Source organism: Trachurus japonicus, chromosome 18 (assembly GCF_045865225.1).
Source record: "Trachurus japonicus isolate A0001 chromosome 18, Traja_1.0".
Taxonomy (NCBI): Eukaryota; Metazoa; Chordata; class Actinopteri; order Carangiformes; family Carangidae; genus Trachurus; species Trachurus japonicus.
The window spans coordinates 4,197,557-4,222,433 of record NC_140924.1 but is presented as its reverse complement, the minus strand read 5'-3'; the positions used below and the strand labels follow the sequence as shown (position 1 = coordinate 4,222,433).

Genomic DNA, 24,877 nt, shown 5'->3' with positions numbered 1-24,877 from the left:
ATTTCTCTGCACACCTGTTACACTCGGTTGCGCTGAGTTTTTTTTTACATGAGCTCGCGTCTGGAGATCTGGCAATTTGCCTACTGCAGATTTAGCTTTTGTTTGCATACTACATTTTGGCCAAATCTACTAGTAGTAGACATCGTCATGGTAACGCAATGCTGAGGGAGTGGTTCATTTGCATTTAAAGGGAGGGGCCACTGAAACAGACCGTTTTGCAGAGCCCTGTTTTTGAAAATGCTGTGATGTTTGATCTTTGGGGTATTTTGACCGAAGCACGTCACAGACATGTCTTTAAGACACCCAGGAACTATTTTAGTTTGTGCAAAAAGGAGCATAATAGGTCCCCTTTAAAGTCTCATACATGATCATATTTGATCGACTTTTTCCAATCCTGAACAAAATGAGAGCTCCTTCACACTATTCAAAAAAATAACAGTGTATATTAATTCACAGTTAACTACCACACGCAATATATCCAGCCATCAAAAGCAGACTTATGGTACTGTACAGAGTTCTTAAAACTGTGTTTTCATATATCATATTTGAACCTTCATCAGAATCCTTAAAACACTTTTTTAAAACACTTTTTCCATGAAAATCTACATAATAATTCATGTGAGATGACTTATTATATCACTTATCCTACAAATAATTTATTATAGAACAAAAATCGCTACACGTACCTGTTGCTCGATGTGTTGCTCATTTTGATTGATGACACATGTAAAGTCTGTGAATCATTTACTGACTTGTGATCATAAACTGCTCCAGTTTATTAACTGCAGAAACCGTCAGACTTATCATGGCTCATCTCAAATCATGTACAACCTACAAACTATTCTACGTAGTTCAGCCAAACTGTTCTTCTAAGGACTGGATTTTTATTTATTTATTTGTGAGTACGTTGAACTACACACAAAGCAGAAGAATCAGAAGCAGGTTTGTGCTGCAATTTAAATAAAAATATAAACTGCAAAGAAAATTGAATTTCTAATCAATAAACTATTATTACAAATCAATGTATGAAGCATCAAATAATCTGTTCAGTTTTAAACACAGACATCACATCTAGAGATTAGTTTGATTCTGAATGACTGAACAGCTGAACTTTGCCCCTGTTGCAGCTGCAATCAAAACTGTCATAAAACATGAACCATTATGTTTTGTTACCTCAGTGACCCAGGAAAAGTGGAGCAGACAACATGGTGGTGGTAATAGCCTATCTAATGTTGTAAAGAGTTCACTGGCTGTCAATGTCAAATGCAGCATCTTTAAGTAATTGAAGGCAAAATCTGACTCACCGTCTCAACTTCTCAACAAGGTGCATTTCTATCCAATTTGGACATTGGTTATTTATGAGCATACTTGGATATCAGGTCAGGACTTGCATCAAGATCTCCAGCCACGTCTCTGCTCCTCATTGACTCCAATGAAAAGATTTTCTGACAGAAGCAGAACGGACCCCTGTTTTAAACTCGCAAGTGTCTCCAAAATATTTACTGTAGAAACACCAAATTCACACCAAATCCTTCAGGAAGTCCTTACAGCAATGATGGTCTGTGTTTTTTTTTTCTGATAGGAGTTACCGTTTTGTCAGAGTAAGCCCGAATGTGAGACCAGTGCAGAGGCAGAAAATCATTCTTTGTCGTCACTTGTAGCCACCTAAAATTGCCATGGTAACCTCTGAGCCTCAGGCCTCTGATATCACTGCTGTTAATCTACTGCTGACCCCTGTCTCAAATACATTTATCAAGTTGATTACAGCTCCTCCATATCAGCGCTCAGTGAAAGATGATCATGTGTCTATTTGATCAGCTCTGTCTCTGATGTTTTAGGTCTGTCATTCTGTTCACTCTTGTAAATACAGTAGGTGGAAATTGTTATTGCTGTGTGTGGTGTTTGTGCTATTGTTGATTCTGGTGTGTGCTGTTTGAGGGAATGAGGGAAATTTAATTACGGTCACCTCTACAGTGCACCTTGACATTGAACTGGACTGGTCCCTGAACACAAATGTCTTCTGGGACAGAGCATCTCTTCAGCCACAGGAGCATCAGGCCCTTTGACCTCTGCAGTTACAGTAAAAGCTGAACGTTTCATCAGTCAGTGGTGACAGATGTACAGTATTTCTGCTGCCATCTGCTGGAACAGCAGCAAGTCTGACCTGAACAAAGGAGACTGGACAAACTGGTTAAAACAAGGAACTAACCAGTGATGTCACGTCTCAACACTGAGAGACCACCTCAGCCTCTGAGACCCTGCCCCCCTTCTGCAGCAGCATCAGAAATAACCTCCACAGGAAGAGGAAGTTGTCACGTACGTTCTACTTCAGTTGTATTTCAGCTCAACGCTCAGTCTGCAGCAAGACGACATGGAGGTCACAGCTCTCTGCTTCAGACTGTGTGAGTACTCAGTGTCACATTTCTTCTCTTTCTGTCCTCACTTTTATATGTTGCTGCTCATCAAAGCATCTGTTGCTGATTTACAACATTGCTCCTTTGTTTCTCCAGTGATGCTTGAATTTCTTCTGCTGGAGACACAAGTTCAGAGTCTTTATGCTCAACAAAATGGTGAGGAACTTGTTTTGTATTTCATAATATTTCATGTATCACTCTGTGTAGGGAGTTGTGGAAGAATTTTAACCTAAACCCATTTAAAAGAAATTGTCATCATAACAAATGTGACTTTGTAATTCTACTTGTCATAAACAACTGTATGTTTATCTCCTACAGTTCAGTTTCCCTTGAGATGGATTCCAAAATAAAAGTTTTGGATGTTTTATTTGTGAACTTTCAGGTGCAGCTTCTCTTCGTATCACTCCAGACCGTCTGCAGTTCTTTGTTCGTTCATCTGTCTCGTTTCATTGTGACGGGACTGATGGTTCTGCTCAGTTTAGGAGAATTCGTAACGCTACAGTATCAACTCTAGTCTGTGACATAGAGAGCTCATCATCAGGGTCGTCCTGCAGCATTGACAGAGCTTATCCAACAGACAGTGGAAACTACTGGTGTGAGACTGACGGAGGAGAAAGAAGCAACAGCACCGACATCACCATCACTGGTACGTTTGTTGTTTTTCTGAAACCAATGTGAACATGTAATAATCTGAGGGTTCTCTGAGTGTTTGTCCAAAATGGAAATCAGCAGATAACAATCAATTATTTTATTCATGAATTTTTCACTTCACTTCATTAAGTATATTTTGGGGGGCTTTTGGCCTTTAATGGATAGGACAGTCGAGTCAGAGACAGGAAATGGGAGGCAGAGATGGGGGGAATGACACGTAGGATAGGGCCGCTCGGCGTGGGATTCGAACCGGGGTCGCCTGCAGTGAGGACTATAGCCTCAACACATGGGGCGGGTGCTCTACCAACTGAGCTTAAAAAAAAAAGTGAATCTATCAAGTGATTGTGTGACATTTCAATGATCACCTTGTATAATCTAGCTTTTACAGTGTTAAGAAAGTTATTTGTTCACTTAACTTTTACTTGCTTGGTTGTGACCTTAAAGTTGTTAGGGTTTTTATTATACTGTATCCTCTATGCTTCTGTCTGTATTATCATGCATTTAATGTTTCACTCAACTATGTAAATGTTGTTCAGGTGGCTCAGTGATCCTGGAGAGTCCTGCTCTTCCTGTGATGGAGGGAAATACTGTGACTCTGCGCTGCAGAAACAAGACGACTTCCACCAACCTGAAAGCTGTTTTCTACAAAGACAACATCACAATGGACAACAGTCCGACAGAAGAGATCAGAATGAAAAATGTCTCCAAGTCTGATGAAGGACTGTACAAGTGCAGCATCCAGGGAGCTGGAGAGTCACCGGAGAGCAGAATGACTGTCACAGGTGAGAGAAAGTTTCAAAGTCATATTGTGATAAAAGTTGAAGTTGACTCAGTGGCAGATTGAGGTGAATAAAGAGAGAGAAATCAACTCATTCATAGTGTAAGTTTATAAAAACTTCATCCAGAGGAAAGTCTTTAACATTTATTTGACTTTGCATCAGTGGTGTCGACGGTCAGAGCTGAAGGTTTAATGTCCTCAAGTTCTTTGTTGGTCCACACTTGTTCAAACTTTACAATGAAAACATAAACTGATCAGATGTCGTCAAAGGTCAAAGTTTACAGTCGTGGTTGTATCGTCTCCCACTGTTCCTTCTGTTTAGTCGTGTTTGTCGTCTTACAGCAGATTATTTCTGTCGTCTTTGCAGAACTCCACAGAGACACTTGTAGAGACACATCTGGGGACACTTCTAGAGACACTCGTCTCTTTTCAGACAACTTCATCCATGTCGTTCTCCTCATGAGGACCATCTTCACTGTTGTGCTGGTGGTTCTGCAGCTGCTGCTGTTGGGACTATTTCATTTTGGGAAACTCGGACATTTACAGAAAAAACTCAATGACAGAAAAACAGAAAACTCTTGAAGCACACACTGCTGTTGTGTGTTTTAATTTGATCTGTGTGTGTGACTTGAGGTGTTTGTGCTGGCTGTTGTCACCAAGGTGAAAAACCACAGAGAGACGAGACACGGAGCTCTGTCAGAGCGTCTTCAGGGTTTTATTTAGATGCAACATGCAGTTTGTCATTAAGACACATTTAGTCACATGGGAAACTAAAGACACGGCCAAAGTTTTAACCAAGATGAAAATAATAAAGACCAGCTGTGGTGAAGACTGTTGTTCTGCCGTTGTTGTGTGGTTATCATGTAATAATCCTCTACTGTAATTAAAATGGCTTCATCTACTTTTACTTCCTGGTTAGAAACCTGGACCAGGCCTTAAGCCCCGCCCACTTCCTGCTCACTCCAGGTTGACAGGTTGTCAGCTGATCTGTTGTTTTTGGTGTGTTGTTGTTGTTGTGTTTCACACCTCTGTGGGAAATAAACTTATCACTTGACTGATTAAGACTCAACGTCCAAAAGAAACAGTTTGAAGAACCGTCACTAGAAGTTTAATCAACACCTTTGTGTGTCACGTATTGATGCTTCAAGTGTGTGTTGTTGGACTTTCTGTCTTAGGTTAAAAACCACACAGCTGCTGACTGACACATCAACTATTCATATAAAGACACTTGTTGGTTGGAGACGCTGCAGATGCTGATGATCATTTGAGCTTCTCACATACAAACCACATGAGCAGATGTTTTTAGCCTGTGGAGAGACGTGACATAGTTTGACCTGAGACTTTACAAAACTTATCCAACATTTGTTTTTTATTTATAAGAACAAATTCAGTGTCTCAGGCATTACAACAGATTAACTGTAAAACCTGTAAAGAATCAGCAAATACATGACTCCCCTTATAGTTAAAGGATTGTACCGCTTTGCTAATGTGTGTGTGATACTTTTAGTCGGTTTTTCACATTGACAGGACATTATTGTGTCTTTTATTGTGGGTAAAAGAAAAGTGGAAGTTTATCTGGATGCCACACAGAGAAATAATAATATAAGGTGTTCATAATGTGAGACTTTATGTATAAACAAACACACGTTCTATACAACAGTTGAACTGGTTTTATTTTTTATAACACAGTTCAATATACAAAATCAAAATATATTATTATGAATATTATTAATTAATATATTATTATTAATATTATCAAAATATAATCATAATTACATCTTTACAAATTCCACACATTTTCTTAAATTTAAAAGAAAAATGAATCGTTTAAATTAGCAATCATTTTAAAAACCAAACCAATTTAAAGGAGCTGTATGTAAGAAATGCACAGCAATTGTCTCTAACTGACAACAATAGTACGGCCACAATATTCACATTGAAACATTTAATTTGCAGCTTGCAAATCATGTTTATTTTTTGATGTTGTGTTTTGTCCTGTTGCACTACCCACCACTCTCTCCCAATCAAGAGTCAGTGGCATTTTGGCCTCCGGGTTGCCAGTTAGGCAGCAGGCTACCACTGAGCTGCAGCTTATTATATCATATTTCCTTGATATAAAACGGGAGAAATCAGTGGCCTGATACTCTTCTGTCTAATACTCCGCCGTCAGAGCAATGAAACAGTCAAAGCTAAAAATTCATCCACAACCTGCTGAAACTACAGAAATGTGAACACATAGGAGACATTTTTACTATGATAACAGATGTAGATGTACTGCTGCTTCATTATTTCACTGCAGGTAGTAACTAATGCCGTCTAACATGTTTTAGAGAGGCGTGATCATCTTTACTTTGAGCCTGTGAGTGAGTCTCGGGGTACCATAGCAACAAAGCTGGAGCAGAGCAGAGGTTAGCGTCTGGATATCTGGCAACCTGGAGTCTTGGGGGCGAGGGGGAGGGGAAACAAGGCGCTGCAGTGTTTTGAATTTGACTGCAGCAACAGATTTGGCCACAGTCTTACTGTACATACAGCTCCTTTAATTGAAGTGTTTGTAAAAATCATCTTTCATGTATTTCAGCGTCTTCACCTCTGACCCCTCTGCTCGACTCCGCCACAGAATAAAAACACAGGAAACAACGACCAACAACAGTGAAGATAAAACAACAACCTGCATCATGAAACCACAAATCATAAATGACATAAAGACACAGGAAACATGAAGATGAAACTGAAAACACCTTCACACACAACGTTTAAAAACATCTTCACTTGTAATTCAGCAGATTTTTGGTTTTATACAAAATTTAACCATATTATAATTTAATTCTCAAGGTAAAAAATAACATAGATGTTGTTCTACAATCAAACTGTAAATGATTTACAGAAACTACTGAACATATGAAAACACTCTGAATCATCATAAATGTTGATGAAATCCTCAGACTGTGTTAAATCAGCTCCAAAGACTCTGTCCATCTGTTGGACAGTGGACTTAGTTTGAAACAGAGGCCAAAATAAAATACTCACTCACTGTCTTTATGATATTATATATGACTTTGTTTCTCATGTGTATAAGCAGTAATGACCTTGCTATAATGACTCACTGTTACAGTGTGTTGTGTTGTTTGTGTTATTATGTGTGGAAGTTCATAAAAACCTGAAACAATATTAAACTACATCAGCAAACGTCTTCAGTGTTATCAATGATAATGATGACGTGTGTCCTCACCCACAATCTGTAACAAAAAAGCAAAAAAGAGGTTGTGGATGAGATGGACATAATATAAAGCAGACAGATGTGATGTAATAACATATTAGAGTATATAATGTAACATGATGTCAGACCTCTCCACTGGGGTTTATAAGTGTCACTTTAACCAGATCTCCAGTTTCCCTGTAGTTTTTGTTGTCTCTGTCTTTCCTCCAGATCTGTGAATGTAGAGTTAGAGAAGATCAAAGCTGTGAATTGTTGTCTCCATGACAGAAACCCTGTGTTCACCTGCAGCTCTTTGACATATGGGGCCCTAGTTTCGTCGACCAGGTGAAGTCTAGCATCAGCGCAGCTTCGCCACGTCAACGGGGTGTGGCCCAGGTCCATTTCGCAAGTTTGCTGGGCCGCGCAGTCAGACTTAGACTAGCGCAACCCCTCCCCTCGTCCCTCCCACCGGCGCAAACGGTGAAGAGGGAGGAGAGAGGGCGGGAGGGAGACAGGAGGAGGAGAGAAAGGCGTGGAGTGGGTTTGACACAGCCGAGTCAGATCTTCACCAATCAAAGGAGCTCCTCTCCTCACCTTTAACTGCGCGGCGGGCGATGCGCGCTGCAAGTTTGTCATTTTATACTTGGACATGGACGGAGGAGACAGCGACGCCAGAGGCCGAACCTCTCCCAGGAGGAAACAGCTGTTTTGGTCCGGAGGTCCGAGCTCAGAGTGACCAATAATGAGTTTACTAATATACTTAACCAGGTTTGATCTGATACACTGAGAACCCCTGCCCAATCTAAGAAACACAACTAATACACTAATAAAGAAACTCACATTTATTCAAACCCTATGTAAGCAAGATGACAGGTGTACACTAATCACAACATAAACACAGACCATGTGGATTAAATCAGCGTAAAGGACTCGCGCTCTCTCTCTCCCTCCCTCTCTCTCTGTCCTCCTCTCTCTCTCTCTCTCTCTCTGTCCGTCTCTTTTTTTCTCTTTTTTTTCTGTGATAGAGATGCTGAGTATACTGTAGTAGGCTATATACTGACTATCTGATACCGAGGCTGTTGTGGTGGACTAAGAGAGATGAAGATTTGTGTTTTGTTTTTCATTACGGCTGCGTGATGCGGTCGCTCTCCGCTAATGAATTAATAAGTAAATAAATAAATAAATAAATAAAGGGGATCATCACAACGTGTGGTATCTCAACACGGCAGCGACATGCAGTCATCCACCCTCAGTCCTGCTTTTGGGACATCCACAGCTGCTTTTCAGTGCCAGTTCGTCCCTGCTGTGTTAATTCAGGTGGAGTTTCCATTACGCGTGCCACAGCCTTTGATCTCTGCTTTGATCTGACGTCAGATGTGACGGGACAATCTATATAGATATAAATTCACGTGTTGATTCCGTTAGTTGCATTAAATAGTGGTTATTGTGGATATTTATTGCATTGAAATGTGTCTGGAACTGTGTAAATCTGCCTGTGAGGTCTTGGTGACGTGTGTGCACTGCAGATCAGTCAGCCAAACTTCCACTGCACCTGCTGCGCTCCGCCCTGCGCTGAGAATAGACCTGGTTGGAGGTGGCGAGCTTTCAGCGCAACCTCGGCGGGACATTTTCGGACAAAACTTCCACTGCACCAAGCAGAATCTGTGACGCCTCCCCCTGCTGCGCGGCCACGCCTATCTCAGCGCAGCGCGATCTGCCAATCTTCCAATCTGACTTTGCGCTAGGCTGCGCTGGTCGAAACTTGCATTAGACCGGCTGCGCTACCTTGCGCCACCTGCGCTGCGCCAGCAAACTAGGGCCCATGAAGTGTGTTTGTCACACAGAGTACAGCTCAGGCTGTGAGGAAAGTCCTATCATGTTTCTGTTGCTCTGTGGAAATTGTAGAGTCAAGTGTTTGTAGAGGTTTGACCGTCCATCACTTCCCCATGTGAAGCAGTAAATAGTCAGAATGTCCCTTTAAGCAGGAAATGAGGAGGAAAAAACAGAGAAGAGCTGCATCAAGAAATATAAAACAACTTTTAACAACAAGTGAAACTCACACTGATTGTCCTCTGTGAATCCAGGAGACGCTCTTCGAGTGTGATGGTCTCACTTTTCTTTATGAACTTCAGTTGTAACTTCCAGTCTTTCAGCTGCAGCTTCTGTTTGAAGGAAAGTGGATCATGTCAAACAGGAAGTGACAACATGAGACTGACTAAATAACCATGAAGGACAATAATCACTAAACTTCACTAAGAGTTTCTTCTTGTTGATAAAGGAGAAGCTCAGCTCAAATCCAGCTTCTACTGGGAAACAAATTTCTTCTCTGATCTTCAGACAACAACTTTACCTCAGAGGAGATGTTTCTGAGGTAAACAATTGCTCCAGATGAGTCGATCGTAAGGACGTAGCGTTCGTCTGGTTCCTCCTGTCTCTGCTGGCTGGATGTCTGAATGAGGAGGAAACATCCAGTTAGATGTGTGAAGCAGTGAGTGGAGGTGGATGGAGGAGAAGATCAGCTGGTCTGTTTCCTTCAGTCATGTTGTTTATCTGCATGTTTTACTCTCTGACTCCTAAACCTCCACCAACTCCACCAACATGATGTTTACCACCAAAACCACAAGAGTCCACTTCAGGAGCTGCTTCCTTCACAGTCTGAACAGTGAAACTCAGTCTCTCTGCTCCACTCAGCAGCCATCCTGACTTCTTCATCACCATCCTGTTTCATAGTCTTCCTCATTTAGACCGTGTGCTCACAGTGTCACCCATATTGTTCTTCTCCCCCGCAGACACACACACCATTATAGCTACTGGTGTGTTTAATGCTGCCGACCTGTTATTTTGGTTTTATAAATCCAGATAAATTCAGTTAATACAGATGTTCAACATAATGTTGCTTCATGCATGAAGCTGAACAGATTCTCTACAGAGCTGACTAATACCTGAAACACAATCAGTCACATCAGTAGACTCCTGTGTGTAATGAACCTAGTTTACCGCTACAGCAAATAATGTGACCCTTAGTAACGACCTAGCAACAGGAAGGATCTTCTAGTTCCAGATGAGTGAACTCTGAGCTGATTTTTGAAGTTATAGTGTCGACACAAGTTGATGGAGAAAGTCAAACATCTAGGTCACTCCAGATCATTTAAAAGCCCAAAAGTCGCAAAAAAAGAGAGACAGAAAAACATGAATTAGTCACTTCCATTTCATCCAACAAAATATTAATCTCCAGGTCATATTTTTAGAAAAATTTTCACCACAGTCACAATTAGTGTCTCTCTGACTTTGTACACACACGGCAGGGAAAACCCTCTGTGCTATAACGGGGCAGGTTGCAGCATATTAAGTAACACGTTTTGATTCAATTGTTCTATAAATGTGACTTTGACAAACGTTGCCACAGACATGGAGAAGTGATATTTTAGTGATGAGTCAGGCTGCTGTCATGCTGATTTGAGCATGTTCTAAATTTCTTCTTGACCAATCAGATTGCTTAGTCTGAACTACTTGTATAAATCCAGATGAATTCAGTGAATACAGATGTTCAATATAATGTTGATATGCATGAAGCAGAACAGATTCTCTACAGAGCTGACTCCATTGTGACTGAATGTGTCACATCTACTTTTCTACTTTGAGTTTAACATGACGACAGACTGGATGTAGAGCAGCTTCACACACACTTTCATGTAGAAAACCTGATGTGTGATGTTCATGTCTGGATCTACTCAAGAATATTACCAGGGATGGCGGGTGGTTGGTGGTGCTGGTGTCTCCACTGGAAAAATGTGTACTGGTGCGACTCTGAGGGAGAAAAACATACACTCACACAACAGTGATAGTCTGACAGATGTGTTGTCAATAAAAAAGTTGTTATTAATATGGACAGATCTCTTGACTGTTCAGTGTGTTACATCTATTGTGTCTGAATATGAGACATCTATGAGTTTATGATGTTTAACATGACAGACTGGATGTAGAGCAGCTTCACACACACTTGGTTCATGTGGAAAACCTGATGTGTGATGTTCATGTCTGGATCTACTCAAGAATATTACCGGGGATGGCGGGTGGTTGGAGGTGCTGGTGTATCCACTGGAAGAGTTTGTATAGTCGTGACTCTGCCAACGAGAAGTTAAAGTCTGAGGGAGACAAACAGACACACACACAATGAAGTTGATGTTTGATCAGTGACAGTCTGACAGTAGTGTTATCAATAAAAAGTTGAGTTTATGATGTTTAACATGAGGACAGACTGGATGTAGAACAGCTTCACACACACTTGGTTCATGTAGAAAACCTGATGTGTGATGTTCATGTCATGAAGTTCTCACAGTCTGGATCTACTGGAATATTACCTGGGGTGACGAGTGGTTGGAGGTGCATGAGGCAGAACAGATGCTCTACAGAGCACGTCAGTAGGCTCCTGTGTGTAATGAACCTAGTTTACCTCGACAGCAAATAGTCTTCCTCATTTAGACCGTGTGCTCACAGTGAATCAGACACATTGTTCTTCTCCCCGCGGACACACACACACACACACCTTTATAGCTACTGGTGTGTTCAATGCTGCCAACCTGTTATTTTGGTTTCATAAATCCAGATAAAAATACAGTTGTTCAACATAATGTTGCTTCATGCATGAGGCAGAACAGTTTCTCTACAGAGCTGACTAATACCTGAAACACAATCAGTCACGTCAGTAGGCTCCTGTGTGTAATGAACCTAGTTTACCACTACAGCAAATAATCTGACCCTTAGTAACGACCTAGCAACAGAAAGCATCTTCTAGTTCCAGATGATGAACTCTGAGCTGATAATTTCAGTTATAGTGCCGACACAAGTTGATGGAGAAAGTCAAACATTTAGATTACTCCAGATCATTTAAAAGCCCAAAAGTCGCAAAAAAGAGAGACAGAAAAACATGAATTAGTCACTTCCATTTCATCCAACAAAATATTAATCTCCAGGTCATATTTTTAGAAAAATTTTCACCACAGTCACAATTAGTGTCTCTCTGACTTTGTACACACACGGCAGGGAAAACCCTCTCTGCTATAACGGGGCAGTTTGCAACATATTAATTAACACGTGTTGATTTATTGTTCTATAAATGTGACTTTGGCAGCAGACAGAAACGTTGCCACAGACATGGTGGAGTGATATTTTAGTGATGAGTCAGGCTGCTGTCATGTCATGTCATTCTAAATTTCTTCTTGACCAATCAGATTGCTTGGTCGGAAAACTTGTTGTATGAATCCAGACAAATTCAGTTAATATAGATGTTCAATATAATGTTGATATGCATGAAGCAGAACAGATTCTCTACAGAGCTGACTCCATTGTGATTGAATGTGTCACATCTGCTTTGAGTTTAACATGACGACAGACTGGATGTAGAGCAGCTTCACACACACTTGGTTCATGTAGAAAACCTGATGTGTGATGTTCATGTCTGGATCTACTGAAGAATATTACCTGGGATGGCGGGGGGTAGGGGGTGCTGGTGTCTCCACTGGAAAAATTTGTATTGGTGCGACTCTGAGGGAGAAAAACAGACACACACACAATAACGTTGATGTTTGATCAGACAGTGACAGTCTGACAGAAGTGTTGTCAATAAAAAGTTGTTATTAATGTGGACAGAGCTCTTGACTGTTCAGTGTGTTACATCCATTGTGTCTGAATATGAGACATCTATGAGTTTATGATGTTTAACATGACGACAGACTGGATGTAGAGCAGCTTCACACACACTTGGTTCATGTAGAAAACCTGATGTGTGATGTTCATGTCATGAAGTTCTCACAGTCTGGATCTACTCAAGAATATTACCTGGGGTGACAGGTGGGAGGTGCTGGTGTCTCCACTGGAAGAGTTTGGATTGTCGTGACTCTGCTCTGGAGAAGATGAAGTCTGAGGGAGACAAACAGACACACACACAATGAAGCTTGATCAGACAGTGACAGTGACAGAAGCTGATGATTCCTGGCTGCTTCACTGACTGAAGACGAAGCCTCTACATTAGGGTTGTATATCTCCACCACTGAGGCCGATTAGATACGCATCTCGATACGCTGCCACCGATACGATACATTAACGATACACTGAAGCTCCTGTCGATACGATGCGATACGATTCACTCCTGTTCACGATATGATGCGATTCAAAAATTATTTGATAACGATATGACAAAGAGATTTGGTTCGATATGATCCAGTTCGATACAGTTGTGATACGAGAGTTTCTTAACCCACATCAGGTTTCTTACCTCAATACCACTATTCTGCCTTACTGCCTACCAATTTGAGGGTAGCCTATTTGGTAAATGTTTATGGGACAAACAACTCATATTTGAAAGGTACAGTCTAGAGGTTTTTGCTCAAAAATAAATGCTAGACTTATACAAATGAAATCCAGCTTAATCATCACCTATGTGCTTCTAGTCTTGTGTGGTGGCACCTCTGCATTTTGGTCTTTTGCTGTGTTTTAATAATAATAACTTTATTTATATAGCACCTTTAAAAACACAAGTTTACAAAGTGCTTCACAACACAACATAAAAGAGACAAGTCACAGATGTTTTGTTGTGCACAGGACATTTCTGGGTGAAGAGTCTGTGTTTTCTCTCCAGCCAGTGACAGAGCTCAGGTGAAGCTCTGTGCAGCAGAGTAGCAGAGCTACTGTACTAGCCCTGTAGCGGTTAGCATCCACGGCTACCACCGCTTCCCAGCTCACTACAACCACAGCCACTACCACGACCCTCCTCCTAGTTACAGCCGGGGACAGCCGAGTATTGACCCACCGCTTCACTCGGACTGTTTACTTTTCTTGGCGGCTCTCTGCTGCTGCTGCTGCTGCTGCTGCTGCAGTTACCTGTCAGGGGCAGGAGGCTGCGCACGGCTTCCACGATGGTGCATTTAGGTTGCCTCGGAAAATGAAATGATCGATTTAACCATGGAATTTACCGATGTAGACAGGCTACAGAGATGCATCGCAAATTCAACCATAAATTATGTCCGATGTGCCCTGAATCCACCGGTGCAGTCGCATCGCAAACGTTTATATATATAGGCTACCATAATGTTGATATGCATGAAGCAGAACAGATTCTCTACAGAACTGAATGTGTGACATCTACATTGAGTTTAACATGACGACAGACTGGATGTAGAGCAGCTTCACACACACTTTCATGTAGAAAACCTGATATGTGGATCTACTCAAGAATATTACCTGGGATGGTGGATCTTTGGGGGTGATGGTGTCGCCACTGGAATCGCTTGTATTGTTGTAACTCTGCCCTGGAGAAGATGAAGTCTGAGGGAGAAAAACAGACACTCACACAATAACGTTGATGTTTGATCAGACAGTGACAGTCTGACAGAAGTGTTAGCAATAAAAAGTTGTTATTAATATGTACAGAGCTCTTGACTGTTCAGTGTGTTACATCTATTGTTTCTGAATATGAGACATCTATGAGTGTATGATCTTTAACATGAGGACAGACTGGATGTAGAGCAGCTTCACACACACTTTCATGTATAAAACCTGATGTGTGGTGTTCATGTCATGAAGTTCTCACACTGTGGATCTACTCAAGAATATTACCTGGGATGGCGATTGGTTGATGGTGATGGTGTGTCTCCTGGAAGAGTTTGTATTGGAGCGACTCAGAGAAGATGCAGTCTGAGGGAAAGAAACAGACACACACACAATGAAGTAGATGTTTGATCAGACAGTGACAGTCTGACGAAGCCTCTACATCAGTTTGAGTTCAGTCATCTCATCCTGCTCAGTGAAGCTCCAAACCTTCTCATCTTTGTTTGATGTTTGTCATTGTTCATGTTCTGATCTCAACATTCAATCAATCAGTGAATGTGGGAGAATAAAGTGAAGCTGTGAGACGTTCAAGGACCAACTGAGGACAAACAGATCAGTGTGATGTGGAGAAGATACAGAGAGAAAGAGTAGAGGAGACAGAGAGTTAATAATGATCAGATGAACCTTCTCTTTCATGGACTTCACCTCTTTCTTCATCTCCTCCACCTCTTTCTTCATCTTCTCCACCTCTTTCTTCATCTTCTCCACCTCTTTCTTCATCTTCTCCACTTGTCTCTCAGCTTCCTCCTTCTTCCTGTTGGTCTCAGCTTGGTTTGTCTCCAGCTGGGATTGAACAGAGACATGGACAGAGACTCAGTGTTGGACCAGCTTTGTCTTAAAGACATGAATGTGACACATGACTCAGTGGAGACACTCAGCTGTCTTCTCTTATTGTTACAAACATGTGGACTGGAGGAAACTAAGAAAATCTCTGATTGAACAGATGAACCTGTTTGTTCTTGTTCTCCAGCTCCGTCTTCTGTCTCTGCAGGTCTCTCTGCTGATTTTCCATCTGACCAAAGACAATGTGGGACAGTTTTACTATTTAAGCTTCATAAAGACAATAAAATGTAACAATATAACAAAGATTAGTACACAACTGAAGATGTGCTGCAGTGGAGGAAACATCACTAAGTGCTAAGCTCAACCCAGAGGACATCTCTCAACCCACTCAGGACAAGCATCCAGCTGAATCCTTAGGAATCATTAAGTCTGTGTGGATTCTCATCTCAGTTTAGTTGTTGAACAGATGAACCTGTTTGTTCTTGGTCTCCAGCTCCTTCTTCTGTCTCTCCAGGTCTCTTCGCTGATTTTCCATCAGACCAAAGATAATGTGGGACAGTTTTACTATTTTACCATCAACTGAGATAATAAAATGTAACATACAATATAATAAACATTAATAGATGATAATTATTCTTATTTGTTTTAACACGTGTTCTTAACTGTTACAAAACAACAATAGATTAAAACAAAATGTTGATCAGTGTTGATCAGATTGTGTCTCTCAGGACAATGGACAGATTTCCTTCTTCTCTCTAGAGACTCTTGAGCTTCACAGTTATTTCCTGTCTCAGTGTTGTATGAAGTAGATAAAGAGAGAGAAGAAGAGACAGCTCATTGATTTAGGTAGAAACATGAACCTCTCTGATCTTCTCCTCCAGCTTCTTCTTCAAGGTCTCAACCTCCTCCCTGTTCTTCTTCTCTTCCTGGAGCTGCAGAGAAGAAGAGAGATGATTGATGTGATTTAATGAATGAAGACACAACATTTAGGTCTGTGTGGATTCTCATCTCAGTTTAGTTGTTGAACAGATGAACCTGTTTGTTCTTGATCTCCAGCTCCTTCTTCTGTCTCTGCAGTTCATCTTCTTTCTGTTTCAGCTGAGAGGAAAGAGAACAGAGAAAAGATAAGATGGAGATTTTTTTTATTATAGATTCCATTGATAGAAAGAATGAAGCAGCAAATAGTCTTGTCTGTTGAATTAAATGTTTTTTTTCCTCTTCTACCTGTTTCTCCAACTCTGTCATTCCTGTCATGAGCTTCTCTCGCTCTGTTTCTTCTCCGTCCCCTTTTCCTCTCTTGGTCTCTGTAAAAATAAAACAGGAAATCAAAAAAACAAAACAAAACTCTGTTCACTTCACTTTGATATCAGAGATTAAAAATTAAACTCCTGACACTTTGATCATATTGAATTGACACAGTGTCACAGTGAACTTCTCTGTTCCCACCACTAACTCAGTCTTTCCAGTGAAGTCATTCACATTGAACCTGTGAGGAAACTTGACATTGACAAACCACTGTAGTTCATTTGTGACTTACTGATGTTTTGTTTCATCTTCCACACATAAAAGACAAGTGAGATAATGATCATGATGGAAACAGCCAAAGTAACAGCCAAGCCAGTGATGACAGGAGAAGAACTGGACTGGACCTTAAAGAAATCATCTGAAATGAGACAACACACAATCAGATCAGATGGTGTTTGTGTAGAACTAGACCTCAGCTGTTTGAAACTAACACAGTGTTTAAATGTCGAGTCTGGAGGTTTTATGCTCAAATGAAATCTGTCTTAATCATCACCTATGGGCTTGTAGTCCTGTGTGGCGGTGATTGTGACTCTGCAAACCCCCCTACCCCCACCTGTATTTTGGTCTTTTGCTTTGTTTTGTTGTGAATAGGAAAGCTTCTGCCTGGAGAATCGGTGTTTTCTCTCCAGCCAATGACAGAGCTCAGGTAAAGTGCAGAGTAGGTGGGCTGCTAGACCTGCTAGCTGCCCCGGATGCTAGCAAGTGCTAGCGGCAGATGCTACCCACCACACCTAACACCCACTAGGTCAACGCTAACTTCCACTATCAGTGGTGGTTAGCATCCGCCACTAGCACTGACTTTCCAGCTCACCACAATAGTCCTCCTAGCTTAATACTGGAGGCTCCCGTTGTTGGTGGCGATCAGGTATCGGCCCGCTACTCCAGCGCTTCACTCAGACTCTGTATTCCCTCTTCTCTGCAGTCCTCGTCATATTATGCAAATAAAACAACTACAGCCTCTCCTCTCCTCTCCTCCCCTCCCCTCCCCTCCCCTCCCCTCTCCTCTCCTCAGTATATTTTTGAACTGTCATTTTCTGCTGCACTTTGTAGTTTGGCCTTGGTGTCTCGCACTCTCTCTGTGTTTCCGCAGATCCACCGGAGCTCCATCTCTCTGCACCAGCCGCCGCCTGCATCGCCCCCCTCCCACCCCTTCCCCTGCTGTTAGACCGGCCTCCCCTTCCTTCCCATGGACCAGTCTGCCACCCAGTCCTCCCATCGAGCTGACCGGCTCTCCCTTCCCAGCCCCCCCCTCACCAGAGACTGCCTTCATCAACTCCTGCTAACATTTCCATATTTCGCACATTCTGTGACAAACTGTAAACTGTTTTCTTGTCTGTAACAACATCTATTGCACGTCTGTCCGTCCTGGGTGAGGGATCCCTCCTCTGTTGCTCACCCTGAGGTTTCTCCGATTTTTCCCTGTTAAAAGGGTTTTCCATGGAGTTTTTCCTCAGTGGATGTGAGGGTCTAAGGACAGAGGATGTTGTTACGATGCCATGTAAAGCTCTTTGAGACAAACTGTTTGTAAAAACGGGCTATACAAATAAAATTGCCTTGCCTTGCCTTGCCTTGTACAATCTTGAGCCTCACTTTTTTATTGCTCCTATCTCCCAGCACCTAGGTAACAACCATAGATATATACACATAGATGCCGCATTCAGACTTGTCAGGCACGTCAACATGGCCACCGTTTTGGGCAGGGGTTTCTCACCATAGACACATTTCAGAGGCAGCATCTACATGTATGCGGGTAACAACAACCAAAACTGGCGTGGACACGCTCCCAGCACCCCAGTGCCACTAGATGTGCTGCCCAAACTGATGCTTCCGGACTCTACCTTTAAATGTAGTGTTGATAAGTTTTTACCTGCAACATGAATGTGAGTGTCTCTGGTCTGGTTGATGGTCTTCTGTTGGACTCTACAGGTGAAGCTGTTGCTGTGTCTCTTCTCCACAGTCACTCTGCTGCTGACAGTATAGAGGACATCAGGACCTCTGACTGTCTCTGTAGGTCCAGCAGAGAGCAGCTTTCCCTCAGCGTCCAGCCACAGCAGCTCAGGCTCTGGATACCAGCCTTTAGACTCACACTGTAACACCACTCCCCCCTTGTCTTTGTCAGTCCCTGCTAAACTCATGACAGGTGACGAGGCAGCACCTGGAGATGGACAACAGGAACATGTCAAAATGAGAGTCAGAAATGTAACCATCAGATGAATATTTAAGGAAGACACACAAAAGAAATTATGAATGTATTACTTAATATTTTGATATATTTATGCCCTTGGTGAAGTTTATAATTCGAGACATGTGAAGGTGTCAGAGGTGTGAAGAGAGGACATCTCTCTGCTCACACAGTGTTTCACTACTTACCAACAAGAAGCTCAACGAAGGATTCAGTTTGCTTGTTCAGAATGAGGCATCTGTATTTCCCTTCATCACCAGGTTTCACTCTGAACAGTTTCAGTGAAATGTTCCCATGTTTCAGTTCATTAGTGAACAGTGATGTTCGTCCTGAGAACAATGCATTTTTTTCATCTACGAGCTCCTGACCTGAACGCTGCACATGGACAAAGCTGGGATCCAAGTTAGGCTTTGACCACTCCAGTGTGTAGGCAGTAACATCCTCAGGAGGTTTAAGCAGACACGGCAAAATAATGTCATTGCCAACTGTTGCCACTATTGGCTGAGAGGGACCAAGTAACTGAGACTGACCTGAAAAGAGGAGATATGTCAATCAATTTCTGCTGCAGACCTAAGACCTACATTGATGAAGCCCCCAAAGATTTAAACTACAATTCCATCACTGATCCCAGATCTGACAACAACACATCACAGGAGTTTCACCACAAAGTTCAGCCAACACATAAAACAGCTCAGTCATTCTCCTTGACCCTGTGCATCATGGAGCAAATCATCACACAATGCAAAATAATTATAGTAGGACTATGTAAAATGTTTGCACTCTAACATAAACTGGAGTTCAGGAAAACAATCAATGTATTCAACACTCAAAGACACAATTAACAGTATTTTCTTTTCTTTTTATAAGTATATTTTGGGGGCTTTTTATTACCATTAATTGATAGCACAGTGGAGAGAGAGACAGGAATAAAGGGAGGCAGAGAGAGGGAATGACATGCAGGAAACGGCTGCCCAATGCAGAATTAAAACTGGGGCCGCCTGCAGTGAGGACTGCAGCCTCAACATGGGGCAGCAGCTCTGCCAAGTGAGCTAAATGCCCTCACCCCCCCATTAACAGTATTTTCTTTGTATGTTTACAGGAGGCATCTTGTCAAAATTATGTTTCCTAGACATGTTTAATCACCTGTGGCTTTAACACCAACACAGACACCCTAACAATTCAGACATTCAATATGTACAGTATATAAAAAATATTCACTATAGCTTCATCGTTCCAGTGTTCAAAAGAAAATTTGATATACTCCAAAGCAGGACAGTAATCTTTTGTATTTCTACTTGTATGAAGTTACCTCCAGCAAATGGCATCAGGAGAAGATGGATGACCAGGACACTGATGAGTGGAGACTGAATGGAGAGTCTAGCCATCTGATGAAACATTATGCAGCTCTGGAAACGTACCGAAACCATTAACACATCAAATACACTTCTAAACTGATGTTTAGACACCTAATTTTACCACTTCACCCAGTGAAGTCATACACTGCTCGTGTGTCAACCTCTGCTGGTTTTTTACTGGAAGCTACAACAAACAATAAACAGCACCCGCTTCATCTGTGTTCTAAAGCCACATACATGATCTGATATCACCAAGTAATTAATAGCCCAGGAGCGCTGTTATAACCAACCAGTTAGATTTAGGGTTAGGGTGAGGGTGAGGGTTAGTCCTGGGCTGTTGATTACTTGGTGATATCAGATCATGCCTGTTTCAACACTGAACAAAATGAGAACTTCATTACCGTTTCCCTGTTAACCAGCACACACAATATATCTAACCATGAAATGAAGACTTAACGTACTGCACAGAGTTCTTCAGCAGGTCTGTGTGACTGTGTTCTCTTAAACTCTATTGAAAAAATATCACTTGGTTATCAAATATAGAATCCTTTCTATGAGATACCTCATAAAGTCCATATGTGTGCATTTATACGAGAAAATTAAGTCTGACTCTGACAGTTTGCTGTCAAACTACCAGACAGGTGTAGTCTAGAATGTATACGTATAAAGCCGACACATTTTGAAAAGAGTAGATAACAGTTAGCCTACTTTTCATTTGCAATGTATTATATGGATAAAACATTTCCATGGACACCAAAGCTTTACAACATGTCAGAAATTTATATAATGTGTAATTACTGTTTAATATAGAAAAAAATCTATCTAAAATAGAAAAAAAATAGTTGAGAACACCACGTACCTGTTGCTAGTTGTGTTGCTCATTTCAACTGATGACAGGTGTAAAGTTGGTAAATCATTAACCAACACATGATCATAAACTGCACCAATTTATCAACTGCAGGAACCTTCAGACTTATGGCTAATCTAAATTCATGCAGGAATTCCAAACTATCCCAGTTCAGCCAAGCTGTTCTTCTATAAACTGGATTTTTATTTATTTATTATCACTGATATGTGTTAACGACACATGAAGCGAAAGAATCAGAACCAATTTTTTTTTTTTTTAAAGGAAATTGTAAAGAAACTAAATTTCTGATTCATAAATCATGCAAAGTTCTTACTAACGATAGTTTGAAGCTTCTATTAATCTATTCAGTTTTAAACACAGACAAAACATAATTTTTCAAACATCATTTTTCTTAATGACTAAACAATTTGGACTTTGACCGTGTCGCCAGGTAACTGATTATGATTGTATAATAAAACTCTCATAATCATTTGTTTATACATCTCAGTTTTACTTTTGTCTCGCTCACCACCCCTATCAAGCACGCGTCAGCCGGCAGTGTTCGAATTACGGTGGAGCTAAGCGGAGCCGAGCTCACCTGACTTTGAGACATTCAGGGAGAGCTCTGAAATATTGGTAATTGTTTGCAAGGACAGTAAAGACAGGTGTCCTTGGTTGTAAGACAGAAGAGAAGAAGTGTGTGAGAGAGTGACAAGTATGTTGTTCGCTCTAATTGGCTGCGCTTATAGGTATTTGGGCCTTAATTAGACCCACCGATACCCATGCAAGTGATATAAAATTAAATTGTGCTTATATTTTTTATTTATGTTTGAACTTATCTCCTGTTTTGGAGGTTTTTTAATCTGAGGAAAAAAGAAAGGAGACAGGGAAAAGTGATGTCAATCATCAGGTTTATTATTATTTATTTTATTAGCCTCTATTTAACCAGGTCAGTCCCATTGAGATACAATGACCGCTTTAAGCCTGGTCAAAACAGCAGCATAGGAGAGTTGCAACAATTAAGTCATTGAGTGCAAACCACGTAATTTTACGTTTTTTGTTCCCATGCGTTGAGTGCCAAAAACTTAATTGTATGTTTTTTTGCTTTTTAAAAAAAAATTATGAAAATAGACACTTTACACACCTTATGTGTAAATTGGGGGACTCTATGACGAGCAGAACTGAAAAAGGTGATGATTAAAAGACTCATGACAGCTCACGATCTGGAAGTTTTTATCATAACTCGCCTTTTGCAAACCGAGTTATGAATGCAGATGGAGGGCGGCCGCTCAGCCGACAGTCCCGCCCGGTCTTCATCTGGAGCAACACCGTGTCCTCCCCAAGGTCCGCCTGCGGTAAAATGTGAGGGTCTCTGGGCCAAAGCAGGCCGGCATCACCGACCCGTACCACAGAAGGACCGCGGCCACTGGTGGGACCGGTGTTCCCGACCTGCTTTGGGGCGAGAGACCATCACATTCCGGTGGCGCCCCCGCCCCCGATGGTGGTTTTGTGAATAGAACAACAATTGTTGTATATATTTATCTTACACGAGCCCTTTGATCCAAAAATGCGAGTGTCAGAGCGACAGGCACAAACAGAGCACCTTTCATAAAAGACGCTGTATCTCCTTTTCTAGAAAAAAAGCAGCGATTTTGGTGAAACCCAGCCATGTTTAGCTTGAGTTTTCTCAGGAATGGAGGCACGTAGAAACAAACGGTTTGTGGCCATTTGAAGCATAAAGTTTCACCTTTCAAAGTGCTGTGAGCCACAGTATGTGTTAGTGGCCATAAAATAGAATACACTGTGACTCTACAAAAACCGCCAAAAATGGTCTAAATTGCGGGTACACCTGACTAAAACTTTGGTAAGGAGCGCGGCACTCAATGAGTTAAGAACACACAGAAACTCACACAACAACACAGACAAAATATGCATGCAAGTTAAAAGCAAAAGGACTAAGACTCCAGATTTACATTAAAACAAGAACAAGTGCGATATTAAGTCGCTCCAATGTTTCTCACACAAGTTTTCAAGGTTCAAGCTTGATCGGGTGGGGAACCATTCATTTCACAATAATGGGCTCAAGGGTTAGGGTTAGGGTTAACCCTAACCCTCGATAATTATTCAAGCAAGTAGGATCCCCCCCTTTCAAAAGGGAAATGACATAAACACCTTTCCATATTTCAGGAATACAATTTGTAGTAATAGTGAGGTTTAAAAGATATTGGAGGAGTTTGGCAATAAAATCAGCAGCTAAAACAAAAAAAATGGTTCTATATGATCTGGGCCTACAGATTTAGTTATACCAAGGGAGAGAGAGATAAGAGCTCTATGGACCTCATCCACTGCAAACAACATAAAAACAAAGGAAAGGCCAGCAGATTTATAGCCTAGAGAAATGTTACCAACATCTGGGGCAGAAGGCACAAGATTAAGGGCATGTATATATCAATCAAGGAAGAACACCTAGAGAATAAGGAACGAGACGCTGGAAAATGCTTATTAAAACAATCAAGTATCGTAGCCCTGTCAGTTACAGTGGTAGCATCAATAAAGGGTGGGAGTTCGCTATGATAATCAGTGGCTGATTATTGCAGAGAGATAAAAGCTGGACCGAGAACTAGGGATTATTCCTCTCCTTAACTGTATATCTTCTGAAGGGAGCATGCTTATCAAGCAGGGAAGAGAAACCTTAAGAGAAGAATTGCCATGCAGTCTCTACATCATTAATTAATTCAATACAATCCCAATTAAAATTCTATAGATCATGAAAGAACCCCTGTTTAACAAAGGCCCTCACGCAACCAGTGAGGGAGACTGGACAAACTGTTTAAAACAAGGAAATAACCAGCGTCACTCTCAACACTGAGAGACCACCTCAGCCTCTGAGACCCTGCCCCCCTTCTGCAGCAGCATCAGAAATAACCTCCACAGGAAGAGGAAGTTGTCACGTACGTTCTACTTCAGTTGTATTTCAGCTCAACGCTCAGTCTGCAGCAAGACGACATGGAGGTCACAGCTCTCTGCTTCAGACTGTGTGAGTACTCAGTGTCACATTTCTTCTCTTTCTGTCCTGACTTTTAAATGTTGCTGCTCATCAAAGCATCTGTTGCTGATTTACAACATTGCTCCTTTGTTTCTCCAGTGATGCTTGAATTTCTTCTGCTGGAGACACGAGTTCAGAGTCTTTATGCTCAGCAAAGTGGTGAGGAACTCCTTTTTTGATGCTGTATATATATATATATATATATATATATATATATCAGCATATCACTTCACTCCCTATTATTTGTGAACTTTCAGGTGCAGCTTCTCTTCGTATCACTCCAGACCGTCTGCAGTTCTTTCAACGTGAATCTATCTCTTTTCATTGTGAGGGGACTTATGGTTCTGCTCAGTTAAGAAGAATCCGTAACACTACAGTTTTAACTCCACCATGTAACATGAAGAGCTCATCATCAGGGTCGTCCTGCACAGCTACTGGACTTTATCCATCAGACAGTGGAGAATACTGGTGTGAGGCTGAAGGAGAAGAAAGAAGTAACAGCATCAACATCACCATCACTGGTACGTTTGTTGTTTTTCTGAAGCCACTACAGATCTACTGTGAACAGAATAATCTGATGTTTCTCTTAGTGTTTGTCCCGAATGGAAACTGTATGTATGTTTCATGGCGCAGCGCAGGTGGCGCAGGGTGGTGCAGCCGGTGCAGTGCAACTTTCAACCAGCGCAGCCGCAGATTGGTAGATCGCGCTGCGCCGAGATGGGTGTGGCAGTGCAGCAGGGGGAGGTGTCACAGATTCAGCTTGGCGCAGTCAACACAGGCTCACCCCTTTTCGTCAGACGCTTGGTCAATGCCCCCTGGCGTCAAGAACCTGACGTCGAAGGGGTACCCTTGATGTCGTTTGGTGACGAAATGGGACATTGTTACGATGCTAGGCTCACCTCGGCTCTACCTAATCAAAACCCCCTCCCAAAGG

General features: G+C 41.7%; 4 protein-coding genes across 4 annotated transcripts in view; 1 reads left to right on the top strand and 3 right to left on the bottom strand.

Annotated features, from left to right (window-relative positions):
- The window catches only part of LOC146968396 (uncharacterized), a 431,785-nt gene that overhangs the window by 215,606 nt on the left and 191,302 nt on the right, over positions 1 to 24,877 (bottom strand). The window lies entirely within an intron of this gene.
- The window catches only part of LOC146968405 (Fc receptor-like protein 3), a 36,770-nt gene that overhangs the window by 8,586 nt on the left and 3,307 nt on the right, over positions 1 to 24,877 (top strand). The window contains exon 3 of the mRNA XM_085760341.1: positions 3,602 to 3,847. Coding sequence (XP_085616467.1) covers positions 3,602 to 3,847 — 246 coding nt within the window. The remainder of the gene's footprint in view (positions 1 to 3,601; positions 3,848 to 24,877) is intronic.
- On the bottom strand, positions 14,827 to 16,216 carry LOC146968407 (uncharacterized). Its single transcript, XM_085759160.1, has 3 exons — positions 16,069 to 16,216; positions 15,375 to 15,437; positions 14,827 to 15,208 (listed from the first exon to the last, which is right to left on the bottom strand). The coding sequence occupies exons 1-3, from the start codon at positions 16,192 to 16,194 to the stop codon at positions 14,906 to 14,908; spliced, it is 492 nt and encodes a 163-aa protein (XP_085615286.1). The 5' UTR covers positions 16,195 to 16,216; the 3' UTR covers positions 14,827 to 14,905.
- On the bottom strand, positions 16,223 to 24,822 carry LOC146968406 (butyrophilin subfamily 3 member A3-like). The gene is made up of 6 exons (XM_085760342.1): positions 24,728 to 24,822; positions 18,884 to 18,963; positions 18,381 to 18,668; positions 16,746 to 16,871; positions 16,433 to 16,512; positions 16,223 to 16,279 (listed from the first exon to the last, which is right to left on the bottom strand). The coding sequence occupies exons 1-6, from the start codon at positions 24,820 to 24,822 to the stop codon at positions 16,223 to 16,225; spliced, it is 726 nt and encodes a 241-aa protein (XP_085616468.1).

Coding starts and splice junctions, on each gene's coding strand:
- LOC146968406 (XM_085760342.1), bottom strand. CDS start 24,822: ATGTCCCATTTCGTCACCAAACGACATCAAGGGTACCCCTTCGACGTC. Junction 16,872..18,380: donor CACTCACATTCATGTTGCAG/GTAAAAACTTAT, acceptor GTCTCATTTCAG/ATGATTTCTTTAAGGTCCAG. Junction 16,280..16,432: donor TGACAGAGTTGGAGAAACAG/GTAGAAGAGGAA, acceptor GATGAACTGCAG/AGACAGAAGAAGGAGCTGGA.
- LOC146968407 (XM_085759160.1), bottom strand. CDS start 16,194: ATGTTGTGTCTTCATTCATTAAATCACATCAATCATCTCTCTTCTTCT. Junction 15,438..16,068: donor TGGAGGAGAAGATCAGAGAG/GTTCATGTTTCT, acceptor GTCTTTGGTCAG/ATGGAAAATCAGCAGAGAGA. Junction 15,209..15,374: donor TGGAGAACAAGAACAAACAG/GTTCATCTGTTC, acceptor GTTCAATCCCAG/CTGGAGACAAACCAAGCTGA.